General features: G+C 38.9%; 1 protein-coding gene and 1 long non-coding RNA gene across 5 annotated transcripts in view; one reads left to right on the forward strand and one right to left on the reverse strand.

Moving 5' to 3' along the window:
- Positions 1 to 341: 341 nt before the first annotated feature.
- Positions 342 to 17,950, reverse strand: NUP43 (nucleoporin 43kDa). 4 transcript variants are annotated; one of them, XM_014532129.1, is made up of 9 exons: positions 16,065 to 16,379; positions 15,715 to 15,837; positions 14,780 to 14,857; positions 13,046 to 13,226; positions 11,941 to 12,076; positions 10,669 to 10,820; positions 8,335 to 8,457; positions 5,823 to 6,077; positions 342 to 755 (listed from the first exon to the last, which is right to left on the reverse strand). In XM_014532129.1, exons 1-8 carry the CDS (start codon positions 16,182 to 16,184, stop codon positions 5,848 to 5,850), a joined length of 1,143 nt encoding a protein of 380 aa, XP_014387615.1. In that variant the 5' UTR covers positions 16,185 to 16,379; the 3' UTR covers positions 342 to 755; positions 5,823 to 5,847. The 4 variants fall into 4 exon arrangements, with proteins under 4 accessions (XP_014387615.1, XP_014387616.1, XP_005884762.1 ...); XM_005884700.2 differs by lacking the exon at positions 342 to 755 and adding an exon at positions 17,755 to 17,950 and having other exon boundaries at positions 4,489 to 6,077; XM_014532130.1 differs by lacking the exon at positions 5,823 to 6,077 and having other exon boundaries at positions 342 to 739.
- The window catches only part of LOC106724496, a 14,841-nt gene continuing 4,354 nt past the window's right edge, over positions 7,470 to 17,956 (forward strand). Inside the window, exon 1 of the long non-coding RNA XR_001360309.1 lies at positions 7,470 to 7,508. This is a non-coding gene — a long non-coding RNA (uncharacterized LOC106724496). The remainder of the gene's footprint in view (positions 7,509 to 17,956) is intronic.

Consider the following 17,956-nt stretch of genomic DNA (forward strand, 5'->3'; position numbering starts at 1 on the left):
TTCACAACACAGAGTTTGTGCAAGGTAGAGGATTTGACCCAAGATGGTCACTCAATAATCCTAGTTTTCACTTTCTTCCACTGGGGACTAAATAATCTCTAGGTCCCGTTCAGCCTCCACATTATATGAATCTGTGTTCACAGGCCTGCCTGCGTTTGGAAGCGTGTACTACCCACAGTTTTGTCACCTCTGTCATCAACCCATGGAACTTCTTAAGTTTCTCAATTCTCTCTGAGCGTAAAGACAAGTATCTCCATAGACTACTGTCTTTGGGGAAATTCCTCGATAATTCACGGAGCGGGGTGAATTGCTCTCAGACTAGGAGAGTGACTGCTATGAAGTAGGGGGACAGAAGAGGAGGAGGAGAGGAGAGATCCAGAGAGAACCTGTACGATTAAAAGTGGCTGAGACTGCAGGTGGGAGTGGGGGTGAAGGTGAAAGACCAGGAAGATGCTTACAAGGGGCGCTGGATGTCTGGGAATGGCAATATCGGCCTTCATTTGAAGGTCTTTGCATTGCTGTGATGGAAAACCCTTGGTCCAGCCAGTTTACTCACCTCTTCAACGCTTCATAGAAGTGGCAATTTTTTTTTCATTTTTTAATAGGGGCCAAATTTCATATTTGGGTGATCGTAGGAACTGGGCATGGAAGCAGTCTGGAGACTACGTTGTGGTCCTGAGAGCATCAGTCCTCCTAGGAATTCAGTCTTAGGGGAAGGCTCTAGATTATGAGCAGCCTCCTTCAGGGAAGAGAATCTATATAAATTATTTGGAATTCTGATCAGATTGGTCTCTTCTCCCCCATTTGTTTAGTCAAGCATTTACATATAGAATTGTGGACTCATGGATATTTTATATTTTGGGTATTTTATTTTGTTGAGCAATTGTTTCAACTTTGACTATTGGGAACTTTTCCAGTTGGTTTTTGTGTCCCTTTGACCTACTCCCATTATTTTTTGTTGTTATTTTAGAATTTCCTTACTTTCTGGCACTACAAGATGCTGCAAACTATCTTGTATTATTTCCAAACCCTCCAAGTAGCCCTAGTTCCTTTTATTGGAAAATGGTATTAAAAACCAAATCTGGTGTCTGAGTGTGCTTATTGCTACTAGGGTATCATTGCTTGTATGACCTCTCCGGCAAGAGATTTTTAAATTTAAGTTCATTCCATACTATGTGCAGGGGTAAAAACTGTTCGGATTTGTTATGGCTATTATTTTAGAGTCTAGTATTAATTACAGTTTACCTTCATACATCCATGGCCTGCACAAAAATTGTTTTGACAGTGAATTCATTTCTGGTGGCTTTGTTAGGCTAGTCAGCTACTGTCCCCCAAAGTTGTCATGACACTTTGGAATTGAACATGTTTACTTTTAATTAATTAAAAAAATTTATGTGATCAATTATAGTCTTTCTCCTTTCTCATCATGCCCATCCCTCCATGGCTTCTTCCCTCTATGTACACCTCTATTTTAGTGAAATGTTGGAAATTATTTTGATGCTAAGATGACTGCAGTCCAGGATGTTGCTGTTAGTTGTTCTACATTGCCACCAAACATTAGTCATGGTTCAGAATGAGGCCAATGAAATAGTCTAAACAGTTGCATGTCATAGTTTGGGAGCTCCCTAGGTTTCAGATCTATAAAATAAGAGCACTGCTTCAGACCATCTAATTCATTGAGCGAGATAACACACTGAAACCATAAGCTTAAATGATACAAAGTATATAATAGTGAACTTATACACTTCTTGGACAAGATTCTAGAATGGATAATTGTTGAATGTTTTCATTGATTTCAGAGAGGAAGGGAGAGGGAGAGAAACATCCATGATGAGAGAGAATCATGGATTGGCTGCCCCCTGCACGCCCCCTCGGGATCAAGCCCGCAACCCAGGCATGTGCCCTGACCAGGAATCGAAACCGGAACCCTTCAGTCCACAGGCCGACGCTCTATCCATTGAACCACACCGGCTGGGCAGAATGGATTATTGAAAGGATATTTCCACAGTACTATGAAACAGAAGTATAACTCACAAAGGACAAGGAATGTTTCAATTATGCCAACTTTTTGATAGAATAGCTATAGCACAGATGTTTTCTCAAAATACTAGTAGTCTTGTGAACAAGAGAAATGGGGCAGAATATCAACAAATTAGGTTGGTTTATAAATATTTCAGTGACTGTAGCCAAATACCAGTGATTCGTGTGTCACTGATGATTGAGAGGACTCTAGGAGTGGGCCGAAGCACCTCGGTCCATTTAATCTATTTCCTAACTAATGGGATGAGAGTACAGAAAGCATGCTGGACAATTCTGAAAATAATTTGTTTCTCAAGAAAAGATTCCGAGGGGATTGTTAATTCTTTCCTATATTGAAATAAAATTTGTCTTTCTTAAAACACGAAGGATGGACCTATAGTAAGGACCAAACCCACCTGCATTAACTCAATATGGGAAGTATGGCTTAAGCATATCCTGTGTGAAAACTTAAGGGTTAAGTTCAATAGTCAGCAGTCTAATTGAACAAATGTCAGAATTACTCAAATAAACTCAACATAGCATTACAAAAGAGTACTGTGCCCAAAATCAGGATAAGATTTCTATCATATTCACAAGTGAGGCAGACACTCCCTGGAAAAGTATTCATTTTAGAAGTCTCACTTTAAAGCTGGCCTTTGGAAAACGGGAGTATTTTTGTAAAAAGGAAAGTAAGATTAGGATTTAGTTCAGTTTGCACTGAGGCAGTGCTTACTATGGACCAGATATTGTATTAAATATTGTCAATGTAACACCCACACATGGGCTCTGCTCGTAAGCTTGTGGTCCAGTAGAGGGAGAAAGGCTACTTAACACACTGCTCTAAGCACAATGTAAGCTCTGCACAATGGGCTTTAGAAACAGAGTACAATTTAGCCCACATTGTCAGAGGTCAGGGAAGGCTTTCTTGAGAAAATGACACCTAAAAGGAGTCCAGAAGAGTAAGCAGGATCTAGCCAACTAGGGCAAGAAAGGCTGGGACGGGAACCTTGCCCTCAAGAAACCAATGAAGGGATAGACTAAGAAGTTTCACCCTAAAGTAGCTATAATATGTAGCTACTCGAATATGAGAGGAATTAAAATTTTTGTGGCTCCTGAGGATAGAAGACAAATGGAAGCCTATTTCAATTCAGTATATGAAAAACTCATTTATTTAGTGAAACCTTATGGTTAAGTACCCCAACATAATGCAAATTCAATAAATGAATTGGTGGCGGGCTTTGTCTCATAGCAGGTTCACATGATCATTTTATTAACCCACAATAACATTATTCTACCTTTTCTTTACAGGACCGTTTTGAGTCCCACTCACATACTAAAATCCTGCCATCATGGCTGGATCAAAAAAAGCTGTCCAAATGATGAGAGGCTGCACAGAGTATTTTCAAATATATGGGTGAGAATTTGTTGGGAATGCTGTGGGAGGGACGATCAGATGTAGGCTGGAGATGCCCTAAAGTGCCTCCCACCTCTGAGATCCTGCAGCCCTCAAAAAGACCATTTCATAGTTTCATGAAAGGCAGTAAGTGACAAAGAGCAAATTCATATATTAGTGTTTAATTTATACTACATAAAACTTGTTTCTTATTAAATGTATCGAATGTAACATTATTCAAATGTACTTTCTTTTTACATATGGTTATAAATACCCTTAAATCAAAGCAAGGCTAAAAACTTAAAAATCACCAACGGGTTCCTGTCCTTGTTATCCTGTCCTTTGTTTCCAGTCCAAGCAAAGCAAAGCTTGAAATTTAAAACTGTTTCCAGTCCCAGCTAATATTTTAAGCCTAGATGTCTGGCTCCTTCCCTTTACCATCATTCACTATAATGACCCAGGGAAATTGTATACATTGCTGCTGGAAACTGACAAGAGTGCTAACATGTATGAAACCTTCAAACTTTACAGCAGCAGATAATACAGGTAAGAGCAGAGGCACAACAAGCATGCCATTTACTGTACATGGAAAATGTGCCACCGAAGAGCTAGCTAGGGTCTTCGACCCAGAGCAAGGTCAGCCTGCTGCCCTAGCTGGTTTGGCTTAGTGGATAGAGCGTCGGCCTGCGGACTGAAGGATCCCTGGTTCAATTCTGGTCTAGGGCTCATCCCCAGGTTGTAGGCTTGATCTCCAGTAGGGGGCGTGCAGGAAGCAGCCGATCGATGGAACTCTTATCATTGATATTTCTATCTTTCTCTCCCTCTCACCCAGGTTGTAGGCTTGACCTCCAGTAGGGGGCGTGCAGGAAGCAGCTGATCAATGGATCTCTTATCATTGATATTTCTATCTTTCTCTCCCTCTCCCTTCCTCTCTGAAATCAATAAAAATATATTTCCTTTTAAAAAGGAAGTTAACCTGCTAACTGTAATGGGAGGGTGCTTGTACTGGGGGAAAAGGGACACTGTAGCTTAGGCTGCAGCATGACATTCATTCAAATGAAAACATAAAGTCAAAGGAAAATTCATAGCTATGTTTATATGATTGAACCCATGTGTTTACTGGTAGGGAATGTGCATCTACAAATATATATTTCATTTTCACAAAACAAATTATATACACTGATGAATAAAAGAAATATAAAAGACTATTAGTTGAGGTTATAAGTAGTTAAGATTTGTTTTTCTGTAATGAATTACTTTTGTAATAACAGAAATTTTAAAAAATTGATCCCAGCAATAACATTATAAACAGATTAAAAATTCCTATCAGCAACATTTTCTTTCCTTCTAATTATTTGGAATTCAGTTACTTATTATCTTTAATGAAACATTTTTGAGCCAAATATAAAAAAGCAGATTCATATACATATTCCATTTTTAAATACTGACAAAGAAACAAAAACAAAAAACCCTGAGATAAGGTGGCATAAAATTTTTTGAAAATATTAAGGGAAAAGAGCAAAACTTTACCATAATTACTATTATTGGAATTATAAAGCACATGAACACACTTCAATAATGCATTTAATCTAACACATTATGGAAAGACAATGTCATACTACTGTCTTAAAACACTATAGAAGGTCATCATTAACATTTCCAATAAGGATAAAGACAGCAAAATTCTTTACTCTTACCACACTATCACACTAATCTCATACATGTTACCTATCAAATGTTAGTTTCAAAATCAGCTCACTTATCAATGTCAAATTCTATTTTATTGCATAATGTCCAGTTTGGCAATTTTCAACTACACTATAAAACTAAACAAAGGCAAAAATCCTTAAGAAAAAATGCATTTTCTTTTTTCTTTTCAAGAAAAATAAAGTTGGGTATAAGCAGTTGATAGAGTTCTGTTCAAACATAGTCAAAACATTTTCCCCTTTAAAAAAATTTGTCAGTTTTTTGTTCTACTCAATTATTTCTGGAAAAGTTTATTAAAATTATTAAAGAAATAAAATGTGAAAGGATTGAAGAAAACATTTGCAATAAAAAGAATAAACGCTAACACTGGCTAATGCCACATACTGTTGATAACAAGGACAGGAACCTGTTGGTGATTTGACAGCTCACATCAGAAAAGAAGAGCAGCTTCCACGAGCTGTCCAGGAGGGTGTCTGAAGGCAGTGTATTCATCAACACGAGGATCCCTCTGACATTCTTCCACAAGTTCCCGTTCCTGTGCCATCAGTCACCTAACAGATTCTGCAACTGTTAGAAGACTATCCAGCTAACAAAATACAAACCTGGGCATTGCCATTAATGAGTTTACTACAAACGTCACATTGTTCATTAATAAAAGTTTGCAGAGAAGTTGGAATTTGAAAGGCTATCTGTATGTTTTTACCTGGTATCTTGTAATTATAGTATTTTCATGAAAAAAGTTGTCTAGTAACATAAATTGCTTCTGAATCGGTTCCACAAACAAGACAAGGACCTAAAACATCCAAACTGTTCACAGACAAAGTCCTGTTGGGAAGCAAGCTTGTGATCTCAATCCGGTCTCTCGCAGGATCAGTGCTGAGCCAGGAGCTTATAAGAGACTGGTGAACATTAGCCTGGTTACTAATGCTATGAGACAAAAATGTACTATTTCTTCCTCCTGGGAGAAAAAAAAAGGAGGGGAAATATTTCAAGACTAATTTTACATTAGTGAACATCCAAAATTCTATTGATATTTTTTAAAGGCGATGACTTAAACTTGTTTAATTCTCAGAATAACAGCTTGATTATTCATGATTACACATCACCATTTCTTACCAGAGGCCTATTCCGTGACATTAAAACTCAAATTTCCATGGGATAATATGGACATCAAACTACAGGCAAAGCAGATTTATGCTGACCCTGTCTTTCTGTTCATTCTTTAATGGAAAGTGTCAGAAATGTAGCAAAATGGTCAGAAGAAACGTAGAATAAATAAAGAAAAAAATAAAATATAGTCAACTTGCTTTAGCTTTCTTTTACCCTTTATTTTAGGTAATTTATCTTAAAAGCAGAATTTTAGAACACTACCAGATTATAAACTTTTATCTCTAACAGTGCTCTGTATTGAATATAGAAGTGAAGCAGTATATTTCAGTTTAAGCCATTATTTGAAATTTTCTTTCCTTTCAACTTTTTGCCAAATCAAATAAAGACAGATTTCATTTATTCAAAATGTGGCCGAGTAACTGTGTGCCAGGCTCTGTGCTTAATGTGGGGGATACAAGGTGAAGTCCCTGATGTCTTCAAGCTTAATGAGTAGTAAAATGTTTTAAAATTATTTTTAAAATATATTTTTATTGATTTCAGAGAGGATGGGAGAGGGAGAGAGGGTAAGAGAGAATCATTGATCGGCTGCCTCCTGTACAGCCCACACTGGGGATCAAGCCTGCAACGTGGGCATGTGTCCTGACCAGGAATCAAACCCTGGTTCATAGGTCGACACTCAACCACTGAACCACCGGCCAGCATAATCTTGCTGATTCTTGAAAGCCCAGTCAACTTCCTTCTCTAAGCTTTTGAAAGCAACGCTAGTTCATGCTTCTCTCTTCCTTCCAGGAACCCTCAGCACTGTATGTACACCACCAATTTACTAGTTATAATATTTACGATTTAACTTTCCATGCTCCTTTCTCTGTAAGTATTTTTAATAGTTTGCACAGATTATATTTGTTTTACCCTTTCACAGTGTCTAATACTGTGCCCTGCAATACTAGACACAGAATATAGTAAATTATTTTATTTCTAGCCTAACAAAGGTTCTTCAAACAGTGAAATTTCAAATGTTAGATAATGGGGGCAGAGGAAGAAGTAAAAACCAAGTGCTTAGTTAATCCTTATATAAAGTTATTTTTCTCCACAAATAAAGTCAGCACAAACATGCTACATGTTGGGAGGAGGGTGGAAGGGGTTGTTTTAAAATACGTTTTACTGATTTTTTTTACAGAGAGGAAGGGAGAGGGATAGAGAGTTAGAAACGTCAATGAGAGAGAAACTTCGATCAGCTGCCTCCTGCACACCCCCTCCTGGGGATGTGCCCGCAACCAAGGTACATGCCCTTGACCGGAATCGAACCTGGGACCCTTCAGTCCGCAGCTCGACGCTCTATCCACTGAACCAAACTGGCTAGGGCTGTAATACTTTTAATAATAAAGATAAATTTAAAACAAACAAACAAAAAAACCAACACTACATGATTTACACAATCCATACTTCTCCACATTGTTTTCTGGAGAAGTTTTAGATTTCCCCTTGGTTTTTCGTCTTTTACTGCTCCTATATTTTACATCACACTTGAATACTGTGAAATTAACATTATTAGAATCACTGTGATAAATCTCCTACCTGGTCTCCCTGCCTCTACTTTTACCATCCCTCTCCTCATAGTCCATTTTCCATACAATAGCCACAGTGACCCTGGCTGGTGTGGCTCAACTGGTTGGAGCGTCTTCCCATACACCGAGAGGTCACAGGTTCCATCCCAGGACTAGGTGGAGGGAACCAATCCATGTTTCTTTTTCACATCAGTGTTTCTTTCTCTCCCCTACCCCCCCTCTCTCTTTCTCCTTCCCTCCCTCCCTCTCTCTCTAAAACCAATAAAACCTGGCTGGTGTTACTCATTGGTTAGAGCATCGCCCCCCACCCCCGCCCTCACTTCCCATTCCTGGTCAAGTGCATGTACCTGGGTTTCAGGGTTGGATCTCTGGTCCCAGTCGGGGCGAGTGTGGGAGGCAACCAATCAATGTGTCTCTTTCACAGTGATGATTCTCTCCCCTCCCCTCTGCCCCCTACTTCCACTCTCTCTAAAAATCAATGGGAAAAAATATCCTTGAGTGAGAATAAACAAAACAAAACAAAACAAAAAAACTTTTTACCCTGGTGAAAGAGTGATGATTTTTCAGGCACATCTGTGGAGGCATCCCAATGCCACAGGGATCCATCTTCAGAACAGGTAAATAGATGATCTGGGTTGGATGGGTGAAAGTGAACTTCCCACACTAAGAGATAAGAACCAAGAAGCTTATGCAGATTAAACAAACATTAAAGCCCTATCTGTAGGCATCATCTTCCATTAACCTCCATCACACACCTTTGAACCCCAAGTCTGAAAAAAATCAAAGGCTTCAGAATTAAGCCATACTATAACTCTTCATACTACAGATAGGATAAAGAAGCCAAGTAAATCCACATGTGTATTGGGCCAGCAAAAGAATGAAAATAAATGCTAATCATTTGACCTATTACATTTTTTTAAATGTAAAAGTATGGCAATGGAATACTTCTGAAAATTTTTTTCTAAAAATTAGTTTAGGTTCTCTTATTTTCAGTTCCTGTGTCATTAACATATGCAGGTTATATTACTAGAAAAACTGAGAGAGACGACCATAAAAGTAATATACAAATGAAATTCAAAGAGGCAGAGTCCAATTTGGCACATGCCAGGACTGAACACTTTTCTTCTGTATCACAGAAATAGCTACTAGCTCCCAGCAAACCAAAACCTGGAAATGCTCTAAGAATCTGGGGTCCAGTTTCAGATGGAAGGCTTTTAAGAAGCCAAGTTGGGATTGAGGACTCCTCAAGCTCTAAACTTTATGAGAACATTGTGTGCCCATAGACATCTGGGAGCCAATGTCTGGCCAGGGTGCCTTATGAAGTTCTCTGCAGCATGCAGATAAAACAGGTAGTCTGTGGACAAGGGTTTTGTGATTCTGGGTCAGGTGACCCTAAAAAGGCAGCATATATACAAAATTTAAAAAAGAAAAAGAAAAAAAAGGCAGCATAGAAAGTGCCTGAGGTGTAACATAAAAAGTGCAAGGCACGTGTTTGCAAGCTGGTAATTTTCATTCTGACATTTACCACAATTAAACATCATGTCACAAACCATAAAAAGGTCACCTTCCTTAGCAGGAAAGGAATGTGTTCTGGGTGAGTCCCTGTATAAAGTGCATTAATACTGCTTCATTAAAACAAAGTGAAACAAAACAACCCATAGAGCCACAAACAAATGCCCAAATATAGATTCTTTTTCTTTTGTTAAAAAAAAAGGAACGCTTCACGAATTTGCATGTCATCCTTGCGCAGGGGCCACGCTAATCTTCTCTGTATCGTTCCAATTTTAGTGTATGTGCTGCCAAAGCGAGCACCAAATATAGATTCTTAAGTATTTATTTATTTTCAAATTAGAAAACAAAGCTCCATAAAACATCTCTTTCTAGCAAAGAGTCAGGATGAATTCGAGGTAATACAATACATTACATTTGTATGTTTACTGCCTAACAATATAGTTTAAAAGGGGCTAAGTTAAAAGGGACTGGTAAGTTAAACAGCAGTTAAAAAGGGACTGGTAAGAAAAGATCTGAAAATTTGTAATTCTACTACCACTGTGTTAGCCAACATCAGACTCTATGAGGGCATACCTTTATTCCTTTTTATTCATTTATTTTCTTGGGCACAACTATAAATGGAAGAGGCAAAAACTTTTCTATCCTTTTATCTGCTTTATCTTAAATATAATCTCAAAAGTCATTTATCTTTCCAAGGTAATAAGGTGAAACTTATTAAACAGAAGTTGCAGTACTAGTATAACATGTCCTTTCGTACTTTTATTCAAGCATTAATACAGATGACTGGAGCATAGTCCCATACACCAAAAAGATTGCAGGTTCGATTCCCAGTCAGGGTGCGTAAGGGAGGCAACTGATCAATGTTTCCCTCTCATATTGAGGTTTCTCTCTCTCCCCCTCCCTTTCTCTCTGTAAAATCAATAAAACATATCCTTGGGTAAGGATTAAAAACATTTCTATTAAGCCTAAAAAAACCTCATCAATTTTCATTCTGACAGTTACCACAATTAAACATTATGTCTCTGCCCCTCCCTTCCACTCTGTCTAAAAAATCAATGGGAAAAATATCCTTGCATGAGGATTAACAAAAAATTAAAATAAAATCAATAAAAACATACTTTTAAAAAATTATCAAAAGAAAATAAGTACATAAGGGTGAACAAAAGCAGGTGAATCACTGTGGTTTTGGTTATAATAATGAAACATATTAAAGAACTTAAATGTCAAATAAAACGAGGTAAGTTAATTATTACATATTTATACAATTGAGCCAAAAGCTATGATGCAAGACAATCCATGTGTACCATTACAGTGTATCATATAACTCACCCAACAAAAACTACGTATCTCCATAACACTTACTTTCAGCTTCATGAGCCTTCAGCAGAGACACAGGCATAGTACCTTGTCTAACATCCCAAATACTCAACATTCCATCCTGGCCCCCAGTAGCTACAACATGCTGCTGGTTGGGATGTCTATCAACACAGTGGAGTGGCACTCGGTCACCAGTCCTTTTATGGGAGATACAATAAAATCAAATGTTGTAAAGGATACTTACTTTGTATAACCCATGAAACATATTTCATTCTAGTAACTAAATGATAATTTTGTGGCTACATCTGCTGGCTGAATTTAAATCATGTCCCAAAACTGACTACATTAAATATACTTCTGCCCTAGCCTGTTTGGCTCAGTGGATAGAGGGTCAGCCTGCCAACCAAAGAGTCCCGGGTTCGATTCCAGTCAAGGGCACGGACCTTGGTTGCAGGCTTCTCCCTGGCCCATGCCCTGGTGGAGACATGTGCAAGAGGCAACCAATTGATGTTTCTCTCTGTCTTTCCCTCTCTCTAAAAAATCAATGGAAAAATATCCTAGGGTGAGGATTAACCAAATAGATAAATAAATATTTTTTTAAATATTAGAAATTGGGGGAGGGGATGTTTAAGGCCAAAGTTATTCATTCTCTCTTCAATTTGGGAGGCATAGGGAGCAAGATAATCTGATGGCATGATGTGCAAAACACATTTCCATTTCTTGGCTTTTAAAAAACATTAGAGCATAGGCCTGTGTGGTAGTTGGTTGAAGTCCTCTTGTACACCAAACAGTCTCGGGTTCGATTCCCAGTCAGGGCACATACCCAGGTTTGGGGCTCAATCCCTGGGTCAGGATAAGTACGGGAGGCAACTAATCAATGTTTTTCTCTCACACTGATGTTCATTTCTCTCTCTCTCTCTCTCTCTCTCTCTCTCTCCCTCCCTCCCTCTCTCTCTAAAATCAATAAAATACATATCCTCAGGTGAAGATTAAAAGAAAACAAAAACCTGGGATTTTATTTTTCTCCCAGTCATACCTAGAATATTATACTCACTGTTAATAGAATCATTTGATGAGCAAAAATAAATTCCCCATTAAATAATATAAACTTCAAGGAGATAAAGACTCTGAATCAAGATAGCAAATACCTACTAAATGCAGCATGGCAGTATCAAACCCATCAAATTATACTTTTTTTTATCAAATTTAAATAGGGATTATTCTCTTAAAATGCAATATGGTTTAAAGTCAATTGCTATAAATGACTGAACAAATTAATTTTGCATTACACTACTGAAATTACAAATTAAAACTTACAGTGATAATATTTGAGAGGGCTCATTTCCTTGTTGTCTGAAATCCCATATTTTTAATTGTCCAATTGAATTTACTGTAAGAATCTCAGGAGTTCGAAGGAAGGTTACAGCATGCAGTGTACTGCTATCTGCATTGTCTACAAATTAAGAAAACAGCAGTGTGTGTTAATGGTCCCCTGTGCCATGAAAATCTTAAATCATGTTCTTTTTAAAAAATTATTATTTTTCTAATTTTTAAATAGCATTCTTTTTATGGAACTATTACATAGGTCAAGTGAAATTTTAAATAGGTCACAGTTTAATTTCTATAAAAAATGTACAGTCTTATTCTGCTGACTCAAATTCATCTTTCCTTATCAACTAATTCTCATCTCTGTGAAGTCCTTCTTCTTTGTTATATGGTCCTTTCCTTCTTCCTACAGTATTTAAGCTTAAACCATAAAACATAGTATATACTTATAAACTTTGTCACACTCCTCCCAACTGCCACCAGGCAATGGTCCTTAAACAAGTGGTGCTTCTCAGAACTAAAATTGATCATAAACTACATAAAACACTGATTCATGAGCACAATCCATAGAAGTTCTTATTTAGGTCTAGGTTGGTGGGCTATTAAAAATCTCCTTAGGCAAGTCTTTGTGAAACGTAGAGAACTACTACACTAGAATAACCCTTCTAAAGCACAACAGGGAGTATATCACCGGCTTACTCAAACATTTCCACCAGCTCCTTACTGTCCATCCAACAAAATGTAACCTCAATGGCTATGCATTAGACTCTTTACAACCTGGTCACACTTTACCTTCCTTGCTTTCTCTCTCACCTCTCCTATATAAACATATAAGGTCAAAACACTCTTTCTGTCATTCTCTAAATGGCCCTATCCTGCCTCCTCACTATTCCCTTTGTCTGGTGTGCCATCTTTTAGTTATTTATGGTCTAGAACCTTGATTAAATTAACTGCCACCTGCCCCTCAATTCTTTATCCAATAACTCACTCCAGCCAAATATCCTGATAAAGGGATTCTGCTTTGTACATTTCTATATCCCTGAAACACCTAGCACTGTACCTACTTAGCACAAGATGGGTGCTCAATTTTTCTTACCTATAGTTCTCACAGCTTCCTTGTGATCAACTCTGAAGAGATTTATTCGACCATCTTCTCCAACTGTGACAATCTCTGGGCTATTGCACACAACACCTGTGCATGGTGCACTGCTACAGGAAGGATTGCCTGGACCCGTGTGGTAGTGAGCTGTTGTCCACTGCTGGCTGACTGACAGAGTCTAGGAGTCAGAAATGAAGATATAATCAACCAAAGTAAAGTTCTAAAAAACTAGCACTTTTCCCCAACTGAGTGTTTTAAAATTTTCTCACACCCTTCTAGGAAATAACTCTCTCCTTTTTCCTTTGTATTTCCAAATACGAAAGTCTAGAACAGGGGTGGGCAAACTTTTTGACTCGAGGGCCACAATGGGTTCTTAAACTGGACCGGAGGGCCGGAACAAAAGCATGGATGGAGTGTTTGTGTGAACTAATATAAATTCAAAGTAAACATTATTACATAAAAGGGTACGGTCTTTTTTTTTTTTTAGTTTTATTCATTTCAAACAGGCCGGATCCGGCCCGAGGGCCGTAGTTTGCCCACGGCTGGTCTAGAACCTACTTCCATCAAAGCTCTGTATACAATGGATTAGATTTTAAAGGAACACTGTCCAAAAATATCCCAATCTTATCTCAAACTAAAAAAATGGTTTTTAGGTATCTGGTAGTAGTGTGTTCAAAAGCAACTTTAAATTTGTTCTTATTTTATTTTTATTGATTTCAGAGAGGAAGTGAGAAATAGAAACATCAATTATGAGAATCACTGATCCGCTGCCTCCTGCATTCCCCCTACTGGGGATCGAGCGCACAACCTGGGCAGGTGGCCTGACCAGGAATGGAATTGTGACCTCCTGTTTCATAAGTCAAAGCTCAACCACGGAGCCACACCTGCTGGGCAAAGAAACTTCAAATTCTTTAGGGCATTAGCCTAAGATAAATCTCTATAGAGCTTTCTTAATGACTCCATTAAGGAAAACAGTAAGGGCTTGGTCTTACACTTACTAGGCATGCTTATAAGGAAGGTGACCTTTATGAATTCCAAAATCTAAATAAGCACTCTCTTCCAGGAACTTAAAACTGTTACTACAAGTGAGGCCATTGTAAAGGACTGCCCTCACCACTATGCAGTGAAGATCAGCACTCTTAGTACACAAGAGAGACATCGATAAAATGTCAGTGGTGATGGAAGGAGACTTGGCTTGGGGCGATGAACACACAATACAATGTACAAACGATGTACTGTAGAACTATACCCCTGAAACCCGTACAATTTTATTAACCAATGTCACCCCAATAAATTCTATTTTTAAAAAGGGGGAAAAAGTGTCAAGTCTTCATACAGCATATTCTCTCTTCTAATTAAAACTGAGATTCTAGCCACAGAAGCAAAGTGGCTGTTCCTGTTCTCTTTTATGATACCTGAGCTAGAAAGTTCTCTTTCTTCAAAGTCCAGAATAAGAACTTAAAAGAAAGAATTACAGAAAAATCACTTGCCAGATACTACATTGTTAGATCCAAACGAACAGAATTTAAGACTATCCAATTTCAATAAAAATTCACACAAACATAGCTCTAGAATTAACCTACTAAAAGATGGGTAATGTAACAATTTTTCTCCTGCATGTTTTGAGATTATAAAATCTTATTATTTGTGTCATTATTAAGTACAGTCTTCTTTAAGCCTTCCTAAAACTAATTAAAATACAAATTCAGTTTTCAAACAGCATTTCTTTACCTGGTTGTTGGGATGGTGAAGGAAAACTGTAACACATCCTGTTGACGAAGCAGCTACAATTCTTTCCTGGTCGAAAAACTAAGTAGAAAATTCCTGCTTGTTAATAGATTCAGAAATATCAATAGGGAGGAAGCTCATTTGTTTAACTTAATTAGCAGTGATAACAACTTTAAAATGCAAAGATCCTGTAAATGCTAAGCAAATAAAATGTGACTTTCTAAATCTGAAAGTCAAAATTCCTATTCAAATACAAGTATTTTGGGGAAGAAAAAATAAACTATTCCCCTAAACTCATTAGTCTATAATTGACTTAATTAATTTTGGACCACTACCATAAAGCTTTAGGCAACCTTCTATAGAAGAAAATGCAGGGACTTAAAGTCAGGCAGACCCAGGATATGAACACTTAATTCCATCCCACCGCTTAATAATTGCCTCGAGACCTTAGCCACGTTAAACTTTCTGAGCTCAGGGACACCTTTACGAAGGGAGAACTAATGCCTACTTAGGGGGTTGTGAGAATTCAAAGGGCAAAAACAATTAAATTCTCTTTCAGAGCATTTCTCATATAGCATGTGCTCAAAAGATCTTCGTGTCAGTTTTCTCCTTGGTAAAACAGATAACAATACTTGACTCACAAGCAAGCAATGAGAATTAACTTATGTGAAATTCCCAAAACAGTGCTTGGCACACAGAAGATAGTCAATTAATTTTTTTTAAGCTTAAGATGAAAAACTAAGATTAAATCCACATCCCCTGCCCCAGTCCTGATTCTGTCATCCAGTAGGCTATATGCTCGCGAATCATAACCGAATAGAGAATTCAGTTTGCTGTGAACCGGGGTGAGGCGAGACACACTTTAAGGCCCTTTGCATCTCTAAATGAATTCCTCTCCGCTTTTAAACACTTCGCTGACGGATACCACACAGACTTACTTGTAAATCCATAACGTCACCGTAGTGCCTGGTACCGCACAATACCTGGTGGTCTCCTTCAAACCCTCCATCAGAGTCCAAGTTCCCCAAATCGCCAATAGACCACAATAAGACACGATTTTCCTGCAAAGCAGAAAGTTTTATCTGGAGATGTATACGTTTAGCTCTCGGAAATGTAAACCTGCATTGCCTCCCAGCAATCTTGCTTTAAAAGCAGCTCAGAATAACGAGGGAAGTCTGAGCACACCATCGATGGTTCGGAGCCCGAGACGGGGACTCGGGGGGCCGGAGAAAGGCGACGGGGGCCGGGAGGGAGGAGGCGGGGGCTCCCTGGCCCGGGAGTGCGCTACCTCGTTGTCCCAAGAGCCCGTAGCGAAGGTCTCCGCGGTCTGCAAACTCCCCGAAGGTACCGGTCGCCAGCGGGTTTTGCTGATTTTCTGAGACACGAACTTGGCATAAATTTCCTCCATGCCGAAATCCCCGCAATACAGCCAGCAGCGCAGCGCGCGCCACTCCAGCCCGCCTCTTCCCGCGGAGCCCTGATTGGGCGGGCCTTACGGTGGCTGCGGAGGGCCAATTCTCTTCGCCGCCGGGCGCGCACCACCCGCCCGCCCTCCAGGAAGAGTTTATGGGCAGGTCCTAGTACGGCACGATCTGTTCCTAATCTGCAAAGTCAGGTAGGAACACTGACTCAATGCATTTGTGCAAAAATTGCGCAATGTAAAACAGATTTAAGAGCAAACACAAAACAAAATCAAGTAAGAGAAACCACCTGGTAGCTACGCCTGAGCATTCAGTTTTACATTTCACGGTGCATAGAAGAGTCCAAATCCTTAAATTCTCACGAAAGTACATCCCATTAACACACCAACTTCTTATTCTAAACCTCTCCCTCTTTGTTTCCCAAATAAATCCTTTGCTTCAAAGTTGTTAGTGCACACTGTCAATGTCTACAGTTGGAATTCTGAAGACTCCAGTTCTAATTTTGACGACCATTGCCTAGTTGTGTAACCTTCAATTCATTTATGTATACAATTAAGAATGAGGTGATAGGTAGCGTTGATGCCCAGAAGTCAGTGTTGTAGGTTCCTTCATGCTTTTGTTTACATCTTTAATACCCTCTTATTCCTCTCTTCTCAGAATCCTACCCATCTTTCCAGGACCAGATCCTTCCCCTCTTTTCCTGATTAGCCCAAGATCTATCTAAATAAAAGAGAACTTTATATTTAGACCACGAATAGCACTTAAATTTTACCCTTTGTTGCTAGTTTTCTTTTGATGCAGATCCCCAATTGGGACGTAGATCATCTTTTTAAAAAAAATCTCCTTTATACAATATTTATAATGGTGTGTTGGTTGTCAGCTTTAGAGAGATACCAGGTCTCATTGAGGATTGAGACTGGTTTTGTTTTGTTTTAAATGGAAGACCATCAGGAAATCACAGATGAAATGGATAACTGTTAGTCCCAAACTGACGATTTTATTCCTAATACTGAAGTAAAGAACACTGTTTTGAGTGTGGTTTCATTTATGGTCATAGAATCCCAGAAAGTGGGCAATGTATATTTCGGATTGGGAGTAGGCTGAGTATCACATATGACAAAACCTCGTGAGAATTAGAATTTGAAAATTGCTGATGCAATAGCATAAATGTCTTGACATAGCTTTTTCTTCCTTATTAGTTTGTTGGGCTAAATTATGACTGGATGTTGTCAGTCTCAGTTCTGATTAGGAGTCAGCAAGTTCCCTGTAGGGTTCTCGCTCATCGTCTTGCACAGCTGACAGCTATAAAGCTGGTGTCTAGTCTAACGGTAGAATTTGTGGGACTTAATTTGCTGAAAACGCACACTTGTGTTGGGAGAATAACACATTCGACATAGGATACTGTGGCATTTTTAACCACGTACATTGTTCTAACAAGTAAAGCATTCCCCACCTGCCCCCCTCCGCCCCCGCACACCCATATGTCACGGTATTCTTCCACTCTCTGATTTGTGCCTTAGGATCTCAAAAGTCTCTGCGAACCAAACACTAACGTACTTGTCACACAGCCAGAGGCTGGAGAACTCGGGTTAAAGAGAGCCTTTGCCCTCCGGTGCTCCTATTACGATGATTCAGGCTCCACCACCGGGAACTCGGACTCGACTCAACCTAAATATTAGTCAACAGGGTTGGGTGAGGCAGGACGGAGAAAGCCCACCATCTAGCAATCTGAACAGCTATAGGAGCAGACCCGCGGCTC

This window comes from Myotis brandtii, unplaced genomic scaffold, assembly GCF_000412655.1.
Source record: "Myotis brandtii unplaced genomic scaffold, ASM41265v1 scaffold847, whole genome shotgun sequence".
NCBI lineage: Eukaryota > Metazoa > Chordata > Mammalia > Chiroptera > Vespertilionidae > Myotis > Myotis brandtii.